Genomic DNA, 19,110 nt, shown 5'->3' on the forward strand with positions numbered 1-19,110 from the left:
TGACCCATAATCACACACGCAGACATTTATCTAAAAATTATATTAAACCAAATGGTAAGCCTGCACTGGAAATTCTGCAACCAATGTTTTTTCCTTTTTTTCTCCTGTTATTACTTTTTCTTTGTTTGTTTGGTTTTTGTTTTCTCCTGCTATTGTTGTTGTTTTTGTCCCCCCCCTTGTCTTTCCTGTCCTGTCCCTGTTCTGTCTATCCACTCCTGTCCTCAGTCCGGTAGCTTCATCAATGAACCAACACCATTCCTAGTAAAATGAAGCATAAATGGTGATAGGAGGAGTTTATCAGGTTCCTCCTTTGCAGAGTAGAACTGCTTCAGTACAACGAGGCACCAGGAACATTGGTGCTGCTGAGCAGGACAGGTTAATAAAGAAAAAAATTCCACAAAATCAGATTCACTTCTTATAGTGTCAGAATATTTTCTGACCGATATGACGATCCTACAGAGCCTCGAGGGGCCAGGGGACACAAGTATATCTGCTGTGGCCACAAGACATGATTTATCATTTTTGGGCCACAAGATAACAAAAATATGTTCCCTTGCTTTGATTCATTGTGATGTAGTTCTATCTTGTGGCCTCAACATAAACAAACTGCAGGAACAAGTTATGGCCACAAATGACTTCACTTGAGGGAAGATACCAAGATGTTTGAATGTGAATTTTCGCTTTCATTTTACATCTTAAAAACCCGGGTTCATGTTGGGTCCAGGAACTTCCACATTCCCACCAAGAGACAAATTCATTTATTTTACTGCTTCATGTCAGAAAAGTACCCAGATTCAGATTCCCATCCCTGCGAGGCGTGACACAGCAGAACCCAAGCGCTGCAGCAGCCTCAGAAGCCCAGAACCCTTCACACCAGAACCTTCTGGACATGGCGGCGTTTATTATGAGGCCTACTTACATTTGTACATCCATTATCGACACCAGAGCTACAGAATGTTCACCGCAGCAATGATCTGTGGAACAGATTTGTCATTCTAGACCTGCACATCAATGTGCTGAAGGGTTTGTGTCCATGTGATGGCGTCAGCTGAGCCAGACCAGCACTGAGGAGACCCCCCAGCACCAGCAGCACCGGTGCTATCAACAGTGTCTGAGCTGCGCCTCCATCATTTCTTCTGGAAGAATCCCATAATTGAAGCTTGCTTGGTTCCTTTGCTGGCATTCGCTGACGTTCTCTTCTGACTCTTCTTCTCTTCCTCTTTCTTACTGGTTGGGGGTCTCGCAGGGGCGGGGTCTCGACAAGCTGAAACATCCTCCTCTGCTTCAGAGTACGATTCACTCTCGTAGCCTTTCTCTGTCACTGCCGAGACAGAAAACACGAAAACAGACCAGATCATCAAAGTAACAGCTGACGCTGGGACATCGAAGGGTTCGAGGCTCCCGGGTCAAAGATGGAGGCTCGAGTCTGTCGTCGAGACAAGAGGCCCTCGCACGACGGGTGAAATGTGACGAGCCCTCGTCACCGGGGTTAAATCAGATGGTCACCGTGACTCACCATGAGGATGCTGACCGTACCTTTGTGTACTGCATCAACTGTAACACACGTGTTCTCCACAGGATTTGGAACCTAACATTTTGGTCCCTTTGTGTCAGTAAAGTAACTGAGGATAAGGAACTCCGCTACAGGGTTCCCACTCTTTTCCTGAAATTATGTTCCTGGACTTTTCCAGCGGCTACAGAGACGAGTTCTACTGACGACTACAAGTTCTAGTGACGACTACAAGTTCTAGTCACGACTACAAGTTCTAGTCACGACTACAAGTTCTAGTCACGACTACAAGTTCTACTGACGACTACAAGTTCTAGTCACGACTACAAGTTCTGCTGACGACTACAAGTTCTGCTGACGACTACAAGTTCTGCTGACGACTACAAGTTCTGCTGACGACTACAAGTTCTAGTCACGACTACAAGTCTCTGTCCCCCTCACACTTGGGAAGGGTTCTTTTCTACAGTTGTCATCCAGACTGCTTCCATGTTTGTTACTCCTTCACTTGATGTGCAGTCCTGTCGTTTAGACCAGACAGGAGGCTGCGGCCGCGGGACACAACAACCTCACACTCGCGGGCCGACACCAGCGACACTTTTCAACTTAGAGTCACCAGTTTTGTCTCGAGGCACTAAATCCTTAATGGCGTCTGATAAGTCGGCAAATCGAGTGACCAAATGAACTGAAAACACCGGGTTGCAGAACCGCTGGAAGCGGAAATGCAAATTTGATTGGCTGGGACCGTCACGTGGGCGCTGCGCCGGCTGGAAGTAGAGAAGCGCCGTGCCAACAGACATGCACGCACACAGCTTTAAACCCATTAGCATTCGCTCACAAGGCAGGGGGAGGATAAACAATTTTCCAGGAAATATTTAACATTTCCAGGACATTTGTCCTTTTTTCTCATTTTCTATGACTGGAAAATTGGTCAGTCATTTCCCAGGTTTTCCAGGATGCGTGGGAACTCTGAGCTACGAGCGTGTGTTTTCAGCAGCATGACGGGACGATCGGTGTCACGAACGCACGTCCTCGTGTAGCGGATTCTCACCGATGCAGCCTTCCTCATCCACGAAGGTCTGAGACTTCAGGACACGCCTCCTCTTCCTCACCTTCACCTCAGAATTTTCCCTCTGCGGAATAAAAGAGACACACGAGTTTAGCATGTTCAGTGTTGAGTAGACAAAGAGCGCGTGTGCTGTGGAAAGAATGGATGGATGAAGCTTGACATGTGTTTAGTTGGTCGACTTCAGATCTTACAGGTGGATGTGGAGCAGCTTCAACTGGTTTTTTGGCAGCTGGTGACGGAATTCTTGGTTCCACCTTCTGTGGAGAATCTGGAATGACTAGAGAAGCGAACAAATACGAGTTCTGTCTTTCTTCTTCAAAACTCTTCCACTGCGCTCCACTTCAACTGCAGCTCTTCGTCAGCAAATATTAGCAGGGAGGACAGCACGTCCACAGCACGAAACGTCAAAGGTTCAATAAACAAGACGTTTTCAGGCTTTTTAAGGTTTAAAAAACATTAAAGTTCAAAGCTGAAACGTGACATAAATGAAGTTCTAGTTCACCGTCTTCATCACTGCTGTCCGGCTCAGGTTTCTTAATCCGTCGACGCTTTTTCTTCTCCATCTTCTCTTCCTCGCTGTCCGAATCCTCGATGCGCTTGGTTTTGCTTCCAAGAAGAAAAAAAAATGTAACCGTATTTGAAACAAAGGTTTTAAAATCCACATTTTTCCATGTCCACACACAAACACCGCCCACCTCCTGCAGTCTTTCTTGCTCTCCTTCTCAGGTTCCACTCTTCCCGCCGCTTGTTTTTTTCCCGGCTGGGTTAAACTTTGATGTCGTTGCTCCGTTGGTGAGGACGGGCGAGCCGGTTCCTTCTCCTTCACAGTTTTTTCCGGTTTCTCTGAAGACGCGAGAAGGAGAGTTTAGCGTTTGAGCGAAGTGAGCAGGTGTGACTGCTGCTCCACGCTCCCATGAAGGAGGCCGCACGCCTCCTCAGCGCACTCCGGGCTCGCCGGCACACATCAAAGCCTCGACTCGTCTCCAAAGAACTCTGAGGTCATCTCTAACTTCAGGAATGTTTCAGCTCGCCGACTTCTACACAACCTTCACTCCACCGCACTTCAGCTGCAGCCGAAGCAAACGCATCACCACCAAATCCACACAAGATGAGATTGATTTAAAAATGACCAACACTAACCTCACACACACATACATATACACACACACACACACACACACACACACGCGCACACACCCACACACACAGTTTGAGAACTCTGAGTAGGAAGCAGAGCTTGTGTTCATTACTGACTTGTTGCTTGATTCCCAAAGAAGTTCAACATGGGGTTCGTCTTGGCAGCTGGTTTACTTTTAGGGACGTCAACCTGTAACACAGACAGTGTACTACAGTACAGTACAGTACAGAGTACTTCAACTTAAAGTACTTGTTTCTTGCCACCATGACACTCAAGACGTACCGGGGGTGCATCTCCCTTGATCTCAGACTTGATCTCCTTGCCGCCATCAGGGTTTTTCAGAGAGGCCTTATTTGCAAACAATCCCATGATGCCTTTCTGAGGCTTGGTGGGGGGTTTGGGGGCCGGAGCACCGTTTCCATTCATGCTGGCATTTTTGGTTTCCGGTTCTGGCGAAGCAGCTCGCTGAACCTCTCGCGCCTGCTGCAGCTCCAGAGAGGACATGGGTACGGCACCGGCGCAGCGGATCGCACTGTGCCTACAGAGACAGGCAGGAAACACCAACACCGTTCACTCTGTCACCGCCACAACGCACGACCAACCACCTCACGCCCTCGCCACCGCCACTCAAACACCAGAACCTCCAGCAAATATTCAAGGTTGGAAACTTCACGAATGAACGTGAATTATACCAGCGTTAATGATACCATCGTGTACTTTGCGTGTTCTGATGAGCAGACAGGAACACAAACATGGGTGAAAACAAGCGTCCCCTCTTGTGACAACGTGAATTCTCCCAACAGTCAGAGGGACGCACCTGCTGCAGCTGGTGAGGTTGTCCCTCACAGCGTCGTAGTCGACGGCGTAGAGAGGACCGCTGTCCTTCAGCAGCGCTTTCTGGACGCTGTACACGTGGACGCTGACGACCAAGCTCATCTTGGATTTCATACCTAATTCAACAACGACAACAAGGTTCAAGGTCACCTTGATACTTCTGTTTCTGCTAATACAGAAGACACCCAAGTACAGTTGGAGGCCTCATGGTCAAGACTGATTTATCACAACTTGACAAAAATCATTGGTTCATTTTGCTTCTGCAGCAACACAGCAAAAACGTACAGAAGCCTCCAGGTGTCGGAGCTGGAGGAAATGACCATGAATCCATGAGTGCGCCTCGGAATCTGGTAAATGATCCACTCATACTGATCTCTAAACCGAGCACAGACTTCCCATCTGTACCCACAAGATCAGAATCCAGGTTAGAGATCAACTCCTAACAGTCACCTGCAACGTAGCTGACACAGAACATGATCTACTAAATCTACTGGAGGTGAGGAGGAGTTTTTTTTTTTAAAGAAGTTTTTTCTGCATGTCAGACACCCGTTGAAAATGAAACACTAGCTTGAGACCAGGGAAACACAGACACACACACACACCTTCCAACTGGTCTTCTCTGACAATGGACACTTTGTGACTCTGGAAAGGAAACGCATCATTAATGACACAAAAAACTCAAAAAGAGCCGATTAAAAAATTCAGACGCCAATGATGCCGGAACAGATGACGTCATCAACGCGAGTTCTTTCTCACCACGAGGCCGTTGTCCTCAAACTTCCCGGACACCAGATAGGTGGCGTGGAGCGGAGCCGAGCTCTCCTTTCTCTTGTGATCCAGGTAATGAAAGAGCATTCTGGAAGCAAGATGAGCTGCATGTTAGTTTCTGCTGGGCGCCTGGACTGCACGGAGCGCAGGCTGGACCGTATTTCTTTGCGACATTTACTCGGCGAGGATCGACTACATCTCTGTATCTGCTCTTGCACCAACGCTGTGTTCCACTGGCAACACACCAGAACTTAACATTACTGATCGTTTTCACGTGGCAGCACACGTTCTTGTTGGGTACGCAAACCAAAGGCAGGATTGAACAACAATTTAGGGCCATGGACTGAAATTTTCCAACACACACTGCCTTTTATTGTAATGATAATAAAACCAATAATGACGATGATGTAAATCAGCTTAGGGATTTAGAAAAGTCTGCATATGTGAAGATTCTTATGTCTTTCTGGAAGATCACTTGATGCACAGATCAGTATTTTCTAAATTAATTAATTCTATGAAACATCCACGCACTCACTGTTTGGCGGTGTTGACGTGGACTCCCAGAGTGCGACTCAGCCATTTATAGGTCACCTGTTGATCGGCAAAAACACGTAAGCAGCTTAGCAAGAAACAACACAAACCTCCAAAAACCTGCTTGTGTGCTCCGTCGGTAAACCGCGTTCAGATGCTGTTAGCTAACAGTTGACGTCAGGGACCGGACGAGCCTACACCAGCTAGCATTAGCTGTTGCTGGGGCCAAGCTAGCTACTCGCTGCCTTTTAGGATTCAGCATTCGAGTCAATACATCTCACACAGACGGAGTCATGTGAAGTTGAGGACATGCATCTTGACGTTCCACAGCATTTGGAACATTCATTACCCCCCCCCCCCCCCCCGGCTACTAATTTCATTGTGATTTGAGTTTATTCACAAGCCGAATTGACCACTTGCATTGGACCATTCGCTTTGCGAACGCAGATCAGCGGCTAACTGCAGCGACGCTAACCGTGTCCGGAGGCTGATTCACCGCAATCCGCTCGGTCAGATTAACGTAACGTGAAGTGGGACGTCACAAGCCAACGGCGCTCTTACTATCTTGTCGTGGTCGTTGACAAACTCGTCGATATTATCCAGATAAAGCTCGTCCATGTCGGTTGGCTTGTCAGTGTCTGTCCGCTTGAGCGATTTGACTGCGCGGGAAGGCAGCTTTATTTACTTCCTGCCTCATGTCACGTGTGTGGGTTTGTATTTCCGGTGAGGCGAGCGTCTCCGTGATGCCCTCTACAGGACAACAGCGGCTACTACACAGGCTAATGAGGGTGGAGGTTCTCCAGAGACAGGGGAGCAGTCACATGATGTCTTGTTAAAACAAATCCAGCTGGAATTTTGAGAGCAGGCAACAAAAGACCTTTGCAACGTACAAACTCCCCGTCATTTATTCTATATTTTCACCATTTGGGAGCAGAGACACAACAGACGCGCTGCAGGGGTGTGCATGCGCGGGCGAATCTCATCTAAGTGGGATTTAGTACCAAAGCCTGCGGTGGATCTGTGGACCCAACACACACCGAGCCGAGTGTGAGGCTTCATCACTGGTTCACACCTTAGCCATGATAATCATGATACGAACGAACGATGCGTTCATGAGCTTAGTGGTGATTAAGAAACAGAACCAAAGAGTCAGGTTTCCTGCTCTTTTCATCACATCCAGTGAGCTAAAAGTACAGACTACACTGGTTCCAGGTCAGCTCGAGACGGAGCTCATCCACTTAGAGTGGATTTTCAACGCTCGTTACCGGATCTTCACCATTCCTGGGGTTTCGGTGTCATCAAGGTCTCATGCAGCTTATCGGTGAACAACTACGAAGCACCTCCTACAACCAGTGTGATGCGACAGAATGACAACTTCAATCCAGCGACATTAAGTTCAGTAGTCTGCATGGCAGCCTCAGCCAACCCCCGAAACAGAAGCCACAGCTCATTAGAAAAGTTTGTGAACCTGGAAATTATTTTCTTTCAAGGTGCAATAAAGAAGCAACGGCTGAAATTATAGCAATTTTCATTAAAAGCCTTAACGCCCGTCCGTCCCATCACACAGTGAGACTTTAAATGTCTTGTGTGAGGAGGAAAATGCTGACTTTAAGTTCAAATGAAAGATTATAAAATGCTTCATATAATGTCACTGCATTTAATCGGTTTTTAATGGTGGACAGGAAGTAGGGAATGGGCTCGTGGCTTCCAGCGGCGGCAGAGAAAAGCGAGAATAAGCACAAAAAAAACCCAAGAAAACAAAAAACCAAGCTCCTCCGGCTGCTGCAGGCGAGAGATCAGCCGCTGTTATTAATGCATCAAACCGCCGTCAATGCAAACTTGGAATTTTAATGAATGGCTGTGACAAATATATTCAAAAAGGGACAACGTGGACATCCTGAACCTTCGGTGCCCTCATCATCCGCTGCAGCTTTGCCAAACAAATCACTGGCGGACACGAGGGCACGCTCCTCGCCGCGTGTCATCATTTTTCTGCATCAGGTGGCTCATTATGGCTGGAAATGAGAGCCGTGAAACTGCTTATAAATGTGACTAAAATGAGAAGTGAGGCAGGGGCGTATTCATTCTACAGTTCATCAGCGTCTCAGACAGTAAAGAGCAGCGCTTGTTAAAAGCCGGACATCAGCCGCAACGCCGCCACGTGTGCGCTGAGGTTTGCCGTCGGGGTCTCCAAGGGTCCCATTACCTGCCCTCTCACCAGGAATACAGATGTGCTGTTTTCTTTGTAGTCAACATCTCCAGCCTTGCAGGAGGCTTGTTTTTAATTCCTTTCAAATGCAGTAACCTTTGCAGCCCCAATGGTATCAGAGGAGGGATCGACTGCTCGGCGGGTGTCCAGGTCGGGGGTCCGCCTGCCATTTTCAACAGAGCAACAATGTGACCCCTGTTCAGAGGGTCCTATGGAGGCTTTGAAAGAGAACCTATACGTTCCGCTGGTACAAAGCATCAGCAGTTTTCTACAGATGGAATTGGAGTTACAGAACCAGGCCGTGACGCATCATCGACTGCACGCCAGACGATGGTGACGATCCCTCGTAGCTGGGAGACGTCCTCCAGTCCGATCTCCAGCTCATGTGACTCTCAAGTTCAACTTTTCAGGGCCGTGGGACCACCGCAGCTCCTGATGGGGTCTGAACGCAGCCTGAGAAACGCGGCAGCGGGCCTCTGGAGGGAAGCCGCGGGGACACCCAATCACCAGGGGGGAAATACCACACGAGCTCACAAGTGGTTGTCACGGTTACTCATTTCACCTTTACGGCTCTTTTTCAATAATATATAAAGTACTACTCAGGATGCGTCGCTGTTGATGGAGCCCGAAGACGCAGCCGCAGTACCTGAGAGAACAGCCACTCCAGGTGATGGGTCACTGCTGCACTCAGATCTGACACAATATTTAGAGAGAACAAGCTGGCCATCCTCACCTCACACTGCTGAGGAGCGGGCCAGCCTGCATGAAAACGTCGAATAGAAATGTCAAACAGAAGGGCGGCGATGTGCAGCAGAGAGGCTAAAAACATTCCCTCGGCGTGGATGAAGTCAGGGATTCATCCCACCTCCGAGACACAGAGCAGAACTAAAAATCCTGGGATGGATCAGAGTCGGTCCGGATGGAGACACGTTCCACAGGGCCTTTGAGACCTGTTGCACCAGAGGGGCGCTTGTGGTACCGACGTCTCTGGTTTCTCCTGGTCAGGCAGATGGAAAACCTCACCTGAACTTGAGGAGAGGCGTCGTCACTCTGGTCTCTGCCACCCCCAGAGACGGACCCTGATGCTACGTTTCACTTTGCCAATGAGCTGACAAGGACTCACTTGCCTGGGAAGAAATACTTGGTGTTGCCTTGGTGAAAGTTTGTTCCCTGACATCAATAATCTGACTGTGTTGGAAATGGAGTTTTATTAATTTAGGGGCTTTAGGAGCTTCCTGCAGATTGTGATCCGTGTTCATGTCAGCCTCCAGCACTGAATGTGTAAAACAGACTACACGCGTGTCCGTGAACGATGCCCACAGTCAGCAGGGCGCAGTGGGACACGGGAGCCGCGACGCTGTGCTGCAGGGCAGGCAGGACAAACACGGTTCTTCAGTGTTCTGTCATTTTGAACGGCTTAGAATGGACCTAGCGGGTTTCAGCAGAGAACCCCCACACGTGATGGAGCTGCGCACCAGAGACGGACGCAGGCTGAACGTCCGATTAGCGCGATGTGGCAGAATGTGTGGGAGACATTTTGAATAGTGCAAATGGGCTCAAATCTGATTGTTGTGTGACTGTGAACGGCTGCAACGGTGCGTAGCTCTGGAGCACCTGCGGCGTGAGCCACGTCCGGTTAGCGCACCGTTAGCTTGAATAATCCTGTGACCAAATGTATCACATGATAGTCATGACTGAGTCAGTTTGCTGGGGTTTGTGAGACTTCTTCTGACACATATTTGGCGCAAGATTAGTGATCAGTTACACACACACACACACACACACACACACACACACACACACACACACACACACACAATTAGCACAGAAAAGCTTCTAATGAACGTTGACTATGTACCAGTTACCTTCACACGTGGAAGTGATGATGAGAGTCCTCTCAGGTGTGATCCCACGTTCACAGCTTAAACACTGATGTGTGTGACCTCGGTGTCGTCGCCGCTCTCATCACTATCACACGGAGACCGAGCTGCAGAGGTGTCACACCATCTGAACTGCAGTAGAAGTACAAATACTCAGGTAAGATGGGGGGAACAGTTCAGGCTCCATCTTCAGCTCATATAAACATCGGCGTTCACCTTCTAGCCATTTTCAGCAAATCTGACCCAACGTTTCCACAGTCAACAGGTGTCAGTGTCTCCAGCATTTTGATGATCTTCCAACAGCATAAAAGGAGATTTATTTTCATCAACTGCATCAGAAATCTGCCTTTTCTTGAGTTTCTGCTCCCTCGCTTCACATTTCAGCGTGAACTCGTTCTCTCTCCACCAAATCTAAAGACCGCGCTGGGATGAACAGTCTGTTGGTCAGTGTACGCAAACATAAAAGACACCGCCGACAAACATCCCTTGACAAACCACAAAAACACCTTGGAAAAACGCAATGTCCCCTTTTGTGCTCTGTGGCGGCTCAAAGAGGCGCCTCAGCGGCGTTCCTTTCAGAGAGGAATCTGATGCCATCTTTGATGTCTGGTCTGGGTTAAACCTTGATAATAGATTCTTTTATCAGCAATATCCTGCTGTAAGAAGGCAAATGCAAAAGATTTGGCAGAGAAACAGTTTTTTTTGTATGATGTTGTGGAAACATCTCCCCTGTTCCCAAAACTGGCAGCATTTGGGTTTTCCCCTGCTGTTCTTTTGTCTCTGATATCACATTTCACAGCTCTGCAGCATCGGATCCTCAGAGAAGATATCTCAGCTCTCACTGAAATGCATAATGAATGCATCTGATATCGCTCGCGCTGCCTGCAGACGCATTTCAGAGGCTCCTTCCCCTCCGACAGGATTTAGGAATCCCTCAAATCAACATTCTGATTAGTTTTAGGATTCAAACCCCATAGCAGCTCTGAGGGGAAGTTATCTGCTTAAATCCATATTTAAGTAGATTTTCTGACTTACCAGACTGTCTACAACTCAGCTGTTATGTGAAACTACAAGTAGAGCCAGAGAGCACAGACAGAGAGACAGACCTCCACCAAGGCTGAGAGCCAGCCCACTCTTAGACACAGCATTTGCACATCAATAGATATGGCCCAAGTATACGGCTAAATTTATTCATGAAGGTCCGTGTAATGTGACCTGAGAAATTAATGAAAACATCACAAAGATCTGCCCCCTCGATCTGAATCTGCTCCTGTGCTCCAGCCCTGCTGACGGAGGGGCGCTGACCTCGCCGGCCAGGCTCCACCCGTCCACTGCCTCCGATGAACACTGGCCTGGTTGATTTTGGGTGGGTGAACCTACTGAGAGACGAGGGGGGCTCAAACACACGAGTGGCAGCCTCCCGCAGGCGCCTGGTTCACCTCTCACCTCTCCTCAGCAGGCTCTAGTCGTTTCCATTGAGTAAATCCGATGTTGGTGTTTGTAACGCTGTGCTGTGTCGTGCTCAAGAGGGAGGTGCAGCGTGTGCAGACCTCTGTGCTTCTGTTCCATCATTTTTGAGAAGGAGACCCGTAGAAAGATGCCTTCATTTCCTCACTGCATTACGAAGCTCCAGACCGCCACAGGATGTCAGCCTACTAGCGAGCTTAGCTGCAACGAATGCCAGCAGTCATCATCAAATGCCACCTTTCTCCAACATACACGCCAACAATACCCCAACCTAACCCACTTGTGTTCAGGCGGCGCTGTCACAGTACGTTGTCGGGTTTCAGAGGCAGTCGAGCATGAACCCACCAGAACACCGTCCTGCATGTTGCTCTCTACTGAACATGTTAGTCCTATCATTCTTATGCTGAGCAGGAGGCTGCGGTACGCTGTGCATGAGTTATCAATGTATGTATGAGAGTCCAGGCAGTATTTGAAAAGCTGATTAGTCTGTGTGTGTGTGTGTGTGTGTGTGTGTGTGTGTGCATGCGCGTGCTGCGGTGTGGGAGGCTTGTAGGCAGCTGAGCTTTGAGACCGCTACATTTTTATCACGAGTTTCATTTCTAAAGGTTGGTGGGTGTATAGAACAGATCATGGATGTGTTTAACTGAACGGACGTTGACGGGAACAAACGCAGCCTGTCGGCAAAGATTTCCATGAATGGATCCCTGCCAGGAAGTCTGGCGTGATCCCCTCCAAGAACGCAGGTCGACATCTGACAAGGTGCCAGAGTGGCAAGGTTACTGGTGTGAGATCTGCGTCGTAGTCAGGTCTGGTTTATCTGTGTGGCGCCAAACCCCAACCAAAGTTCTGTCCTGACTCTGTCCAAGTAGAGCAGGTCCAGCACCTCCCTCCTTCAATGAACCTCCACCCAACAATTCTCCATCAGCAGCACATCCTGCAACAGCAGCCACCAGAACCTTCCTTTACCAGCAGGAAGATGGAGCAGATCCAGGATCAGTGGGGACGGAGAGAGAGCAGGAGAGCAGGACAGAGACAAAGACAGAGAATGGAGGAGGACAGAGAGACAGAAGGAAAGAGAGTGACAGAGATAAAGAGAGAGAGAAAGGAGGAGAGACTGATGGACAGAGACAAAGACAGAGAATGGAGGAAGACAGAGAGACAGAAGGAAAGAGAGGGACAGAGATAAAGAGAGAGAAAGGAGGAGAGACCGATGGACAGACGGGGACGTGAGCAGGTGGAGCTACGGGTGGCAGCTGGAGCCTCTTCAGGTCTGGAGCCTCCTCCAGCAGCACCAGGATCTGGGATGAGGGGAGAAGAGGAGGAGTTAGTAACACGTCTGAGGACAGGAGGAGGAGAGAGAAGCCTAGTGCATCATGGGAGATCCCCAGCAGTCTGAGCCTAGAGCAGCAGATCTAAGGGCCAGCCTAAGGAGTCCTGACTATAAGCCTGATCAACAAGGAGGTCTTAAGTCTGCTCTTAAACCTAGAGAGGGGGTCTGGGTCCTGGACTGAGACTGGGAGACGGTTCCACAGGAGGGGAGCCTGATAGCTGAAAGCTCTGGCTCATTCTACTGTTCATCGTTAACGCCACGGCAGGTGGTGGGAGGGGTGACATTTATCATCAAAACCGTCCTGATCCGCAAAACGCAGTGTGAGACAAAGCAGAGACTGGTGACTGCGGTGAGTTTAGCTCAGCTGGGGGTTTAATTCTAGATTGTTTCCACCTCTCAGCTCTTCTTCAGTTACAGTCACGTATAAAGATGTGAAATAAATCCTCCACATATATTTAGGTATTTGTACTTAAGCCTCCAGGGGAACCAGAACTACTGCAAGTTACATTTCCTCCAACGCTGTGAGAAATGCTTTTTTTTCCTGTCCCCTTTATGAATAAATAAATAAAAACTTCTTAAATGATCTTCCGCCTCTCAATAAACGGTGTGCTCTTCCCCGTCGCCAGCCAGGCTAATCTCATTCAGTGACCAGCCCCATTTTCCATCCACCAGTCTGCTTCCACTGTGAATGATAATAAACCAGTTTGGATGTCACCGATTATACGCGGGTTGTTGCTGTTGGTGCGCTACAGAGAAGCTGTCACGGTGGCGCCTCAGGCCCAGTGTCAGGCTCTGTCAGTGGGGACGATCATTAGCTGCCTTGCCGAGGAACCGTCTCCCCCTCAGTATTCAGCTCCACTTCACCCTCAGCCCTTTGTGGCTGCTGCTGATAAGGCCTAACTAATATCTGCTCCGTCGCTGGCAGCATAAGCAATGATAAAACCCGGCTGAGCTGATGTCCACTTCATCAGGACAATAGGAGCTGGAATCGTAGCCGCGGGCTATTGTTATTTTATAATGGAGGCTAGTGTACCTACAGCTGAAATCCTGGCAAGGTGCTTAAAACAAAACACAAGGCAGTGAAAGGGTGACAGATTGACTTAGTGGCTACAATGCCTGCGCCATAAACAAAATGTCACAGCTTACAGCCCTGCCGCCGTAAATGTCCAGCCTGGTGAAATGCCCTTGAAAACGACAATGGAACCTTTGTCTCCAGGGACGGTTCCAAGCATGTTTAGCCGGTCAGGAGAGTCCAGGGGAGATGAGACGCGGCCGCGACCCAGTTGTTCATGTGCAGAGCTTTTTTACACTATGAACGGTGATGATTAATATTCTACGGGGCAACAGGCTAAAACACAAACTAGTGCACGCTAACGGAAAAGCTCCCTCGAAAGGAGCTGTGAAACAATATTTCAATCAAAAACTGTTTTGTTTCCCCCTGCCAGGTATTAACAAGCAGGTGTGTAGAAGTCACACAGATGGTCTCCTGCAGTACTTCTTTGTGACTCCAGAATGCAGAAAGGGCCAGCCACGCATATTTAGCCTGAAGCTAATGGCAGCAAAACTGTCCAAAAACATCTGTTTATAAGCGGTCAAGCTCACCGTTGGGGATCATCCCAGATCCCCTTTCAGGCAGTTTTACCGCTGCTAGTGGTTTTAGTGATTGGTCGCGAGAGTCACCATTGGCTTCAAGCTAACTGTACGTAGCTGGCTCACTGTAACGCTGAATTGAAAATGTTGTTTACTTTAAGCTTAAGTCAAAAGTGTTTGCAAATGGCTGGATACCAGACGATGTGCTTTAGAGTTTGTAAAGGGACATTTAGGGATTGATTTGCTGTTCTTAGTTATCAGTCACCGTTAGCTTAAAGCTAATGTCACAACCAGGCTCAAACGGTTGCGGCAAATGCAGGGCGACCACACATACTTTCCAAAAATGCAAAATACATTGATTGAGAAAAGATTCAAATGTATGTATTTGGTCAGTCAGTAAGTCAGTCAGTAAGTCAGTATGTAAGCGATGCCTGGATGAGGGAATAAAGGTGGTGTCTGTGTGTGAAAGAGAGCAGACAAAAGCAAACAAGGGGATGGAGGAGAGGTCAGCCAGGTAGAGAGTGAGAGAGCATCCTCCAGCCCTTAGCCCCTCCTATCTGCCACACCTGGTCTCAACTCCGCCCACCATTCTCCTGAAACAAAGAGTCAACAAAGACAGGATGGCGACCCCCCCAGAAGCTGTTACACTAAATATATACGTGGTATATAAAGAGAGTAAATGTGAAAATGGGAGAACGCTCCCACACAGCCAATCTTCAGTTACTGTTTTGGGATTTTTATTCTTGAATTCTATCTTTTCCAACGATAATTAGATTAGAAGAGACATGTTGGCCCCGGCCATTACCGAGTAAAACCTTCAACTCACCTGACGCGCTGCAAAACATGTAAACCAAGTTACCGTACAAACCATGGCAGCTTGTCGCAGAAACCCTCCGAATATGAGCAGAAAACTTGACAGCATCCATTTAAGATCCTGTTTTTCTAGAAGACGGGAAAATCTGTGGCACAGGAGGTGACACCAGTTGTTGTCTACGCAAACACTGTAACACTGTACATGGACTGGATGAGAAAGTTACTTTGTGTGCGTGCTTTTCTTTTCTTTTCTTTTTTTAAATAATTCACAAAACTTCTAAGCTGGAAAACCCAAACACAGTATATTAGATTTACCATATTTGTGGGAAATGATGATTCATTTTGTGGCGGAGAGGCTGTCCTCATGTCATTACCTCTCCTCCCTCCACCCATGGAGGCTCCGTCTCAAGCTTCACTGAGTCACATAAAGTCATTATAAACATCATCTCTTTATGAATACTAATGGTTTCTTCAAATGAAATTGGCCGTACGCCTGTCTGCTTTCCTGTAATGTAATATTTCCACATATTTAGGTGTCATTAGGCAGCTGAGTTTAAAACAGCCTAGGAGAGATGAGAATGGATTATCTTAATGGCGGACGGTAAACACATTTTCCCATCCATGCTGGAACCCTCTCACTCACTCACACACACACACACACGGCCTAGTGCCTGACTCTAAACCATCAGCTCTGAATGGTAATCCTTTTCTCCTGAATCATTAAAACACTCTCTCTCTCTCACACTTGAAGCCTGACAGGCGTCCATGCCGACCACATCTACATGATGACTGAGCCACGCGCGGCGAGCTGCATGTCAACGGCCTGGCCGCTCACTCACCGCGACGCCTCATCACACAAAAAATCTCATCCCTCAATCTGCCGGCGCTTCATTCCACTGCTACAAGGCACCGTGGGAGGCCTCTCTTTCATCTACGTCGCGTGAGATTGAGGGTAGCAGTTTGACAAACACTTAACGGCAAACTACCGCGCAGATTTGTTTGCCGTGGTCGGTGCACGAAAAGAATCCCTGTTCCTCGCCTCCACCAGGTTCCAATGACCGACGTTCTTGAAACTGACTGCAGAGCTCAAGTTTTGAGCTCATGAAACACAGATGATAGAACTCAGGTCGAGGAACAGTTGGTATGATTTTGGAGACGTTCCACAGGCGAGTTCCCTTCTAGCTGGGGTCCAACCCATCGGGGCCGGGGAGTGACGCGCGCAACGTCTGTTGTCTTAACAGACGGAGGACACGGTTTAGACATTCAGAATCATCTCAAAGTTCCTTTCTCTCGCTTGTTGTTGAATGGCAGTTGGCGTCATTACATCTCTTCCGTGTGCGGTCACCCCAAGAGTTCCTTCACCTCCGAGGAACGCACTGACCTATACACGTGATAATGGTATAAAGCCATGCGTCTCCTCTGGACTTCCTCATACGTCGTTCGTATCGAGTCTGCTGTAACAGACATTTAACATGAGTGCAGTTCTCCCTTTTGAATACTCAGTTCTGAACAGAAGAACAAAGACTAAATGCACCCTGACTAAACCGACCCCGGGGTCTTTCAAACCCACGGTGTTAATTTTAATAAATGGTAATTTATTGCACAGCATAGCGGCACTCTCCCGGCTTTGCTAACTGAACTCACCGTGAAATCCGGTGACCTCTGATTCATTAGGTGACTCTCAGTTTGTGTGTGTTTGTGAGCCCCAGTTGCAAATGACCTTCGTGGTAAGTTTGGTTGGCTTTGCTTCCAGCAAAGATGAGCTTTGAGGGGCTCAGGCAGGAAGAAACACCTCCATTAACCTCTGCACCCTCAATGTTCTCTGTGTAATTTCTCTCTTTGTGGCTTTAGAAACCAGATAAAACAGTTCCTTCACTTAAAAATGCATCGTTTCTATCTGCTTTTATGGAGAATTCTTTGGGGCGTTATAATAGCATTCATAGAGTTAAACAAACCTGAGTGTTATCTTCCTTCCTGCAAATCTCTTGACTCAATTACACACACTGAAACTGGAATTGAACTTAAAAAAAAAATGGTGCTGGTAGAAGTTAGACAAAAACCTTGGCCAGACATCCGAGGATGTAAAGTTTCTGCATTGGCACAATCATCTCAAGCAAATGAGAAATGTTAATGTCAGATGGAATTCTAAGTCTCCCGTCCGCTGATGAAAAATGACTGCATACCACAGCAGCGTCCACTAAGTAAACCAAACTACTAAATCAGATCTAACCTGCTCATCTGAGCGCCTGAGGGACCTCCTCCAGATCAACGCGGGGAAAACCACGGAGCTGGTGGTGGACTTCCACAGGTGGATGCAGTCCCACCCGACGCCGGTGAACATCCAGGGAATGGACACTGAGATGGTGACATCTTTTAAGCACCTGGGTGTTCACCTGAACAACAAACTGGACTGGTCAGACAACACCGGGCCGTCGACAGGAAGGGTCGGAGCAGACTCTACCTGCTCAGGAGGCTGAGGTCCTTAGGAGTGCGGGGGGCACTCCTGAGGACCTTCTATGATACGGTGGTGGCGTCAGCCATCTTGTTGGGGTGGTGTGCTGGGGCAGCAGCATAGCAGCTACAGACAAGAGGACACTGGACAAACTGGTGAAGAAAGCCGGCTCTGTCCTGGGATGCCCCCTGGACCAGTGGACGTGGTGGGAGACAGGAGAATGATGGCCCAGCTGCCCTCTCTGTTGAGCACTGACTCCCACCCCCTGCTCAGCACCCTGACAGCCCTGGAGAGCTCCTTCAGTAACAGGCTCCTCCACCCTAAAGCCTGGTTTATGCTTCTGCGTCGCATCAACGGCGTAGGTACAGCGTTGACGCGATGCCGTCACTGAGCATTTATTGTTCTGCATCGAGGGAACGCGTTGCTGTGCAATTCACCGCCAAGCTGCTAGGGGGGGTGTGTCTTTGTCTTTGTATTGTTTACAGGCCATTTTCTTGCGGAGACGCACGTATTTGTCGCGGAGGTTCTTCCACCTCTTCAAGCATTCCGCGACCTCCATCCCCGTGTTTCGCAAGATTTCCCTCCACAAATTGTTGGCCATTTGCCAGTCTTTATAGTGCCGCGAAGAGGAGTTGTGGTCGTACTTGCGCACCTCTTTAATAATCCTTTCTTCGGCTTGGTCCATTTTTTTCTTGGAGCTTTCACCACAGAAACTTTGAAAATGGCGGTGTTGTTGTTGTGCTGCGACCATAGGGCTGCGACTGAACCGGAAATTACGTTCTGAGCGGACCAATCACAGTCCTCGACGTTCATGTCACCACGTGTCGACGCGACGCATAGTCAGGATTTTTTGGAGGCGCGCGTCAGGCTACGGCGTAGGGGTCTGACGCATGAAGAAGCATAAATCAGGCTTAAGTGTGTGGAGGAGAGGTTCCACAGGTTCCTACCTGCAGCTGTCAGACTGGACAAGCACTGCTCCCAGTAACCCCTCCTTCCAGACCCTGGACAATCTTGTATGCAATATTTAACACGGTACTGTGCAATAGTCAACACTTGCTGCTAGTATTTATTGTAGTTGATTTGTGAATTACAGCGTATTATAGTTTTAACTGTAGTTTATTAAGAGTTCCTGCTATTGTTTTGCTCTTCGACATTTTCTGCTGCTACTGCTGTTTCTGCTGCTGTAACAGTGCCAATTTCCCCACTGAGGGACAAATAAAGGTTTATCTAATCTCTTATCAAACAGAGCCCTGGCTGAGCTACTAGCAGCAAAGCTAACGTTAAGCTAAGGATTTTTGGAACTTTGTCACGTCACATATGGCCAACAAATTGTGATTGATAGCTCTTTTTTTTTTTTTTTTTAAACCGGCAAGACCATCTAGCTAACTAGAAAATGTTACTGTTCCCAAATCAATATCTACATTTCCACTCAGGAATAGTCCATGCACACTACCTGCCTCAGCCTGAAGGAGAGAGTCGATTCCATAGCAGTAAAACATCTTCATGAGGCTGCAACATTTAA

At 48.2% G+C, this 19,110-nt stretch overlaps 1 protein-coding gene across 3 annotated transcripts; it reads right to left on the reverse strand.

The window, feature by feature from the left end:
• Window positions 1-741: 741 nt before the first annotated feature.
• Window positions 742-10,050, reverse strand: pold3 (polymerase (DNA-directed), delta 3, accessory subunit). Of its 3 annotated transcripts, none has more exons than XM_086204532.1 (12): window positions 9,922-10,050; window positions 5,852-5,907; window positions 5,305-5,404; window positions 5,151-5,190; window positions 4,532-4,664; window positions 3,997-4,252; window positions 3,831-3,903; window positions 3,272-3,419; window positions 3,079-3,182; window positions 2,768-2,853; window positions 2,559-2,640; window positions 742-1,321 (listed from the first exon to the last, which is right to left on the reverse strand). In XM_086204532.1, the coding sequence occupies exons 3-12, from the start codon at window positions 5,401-5,403 to the stop codon at window positions 1,128-1,130; spliced, it is 1,215 nt and encodes a 404-aa protein (XP_086060658.1). In that variant the 5' UTR covers window position 5,404; window positions 5,852-5,907; window positions 9,922-10,050; the 3' UTR covers window positions 742-1,127. The 3 variants fall into 3 exon arrangements, with proteins under 3 accessions (XP_086060658.1, XP_086060657.1, XP_086060659.1); XM_086204531.1 differs by lacking the exon at window positions 9,922-10,050 and adding an exon at window positions 6,409-6,527; XM_086204533.1 differs by lacking the exon at window positions 9,922-10,050 and adding an exon at window positions 6,409-6,488 and having other exon boundaries at window positions 5,848-5,907.
• Window positions 10,051-19,110: the final 9,060 nt, after the last annotated feature.

The sequence above is a fragment of the Aulostomus chinensis genome, chromosome 5, assembly GCF_037954235.1.
Source record: "Aulostomus chinensis isolate RoL2024-O1b breed Wild chromosome 5, RoL_Achi_v1.0, whole genome shotgun sequence".
Taxonomy (NCBI): Eukaryota; Metazoa; Chordata; class Actinopteri; order Syngnathiformes; family Aulostomidae; genus Aulostomus; species Aulostomus chinensis.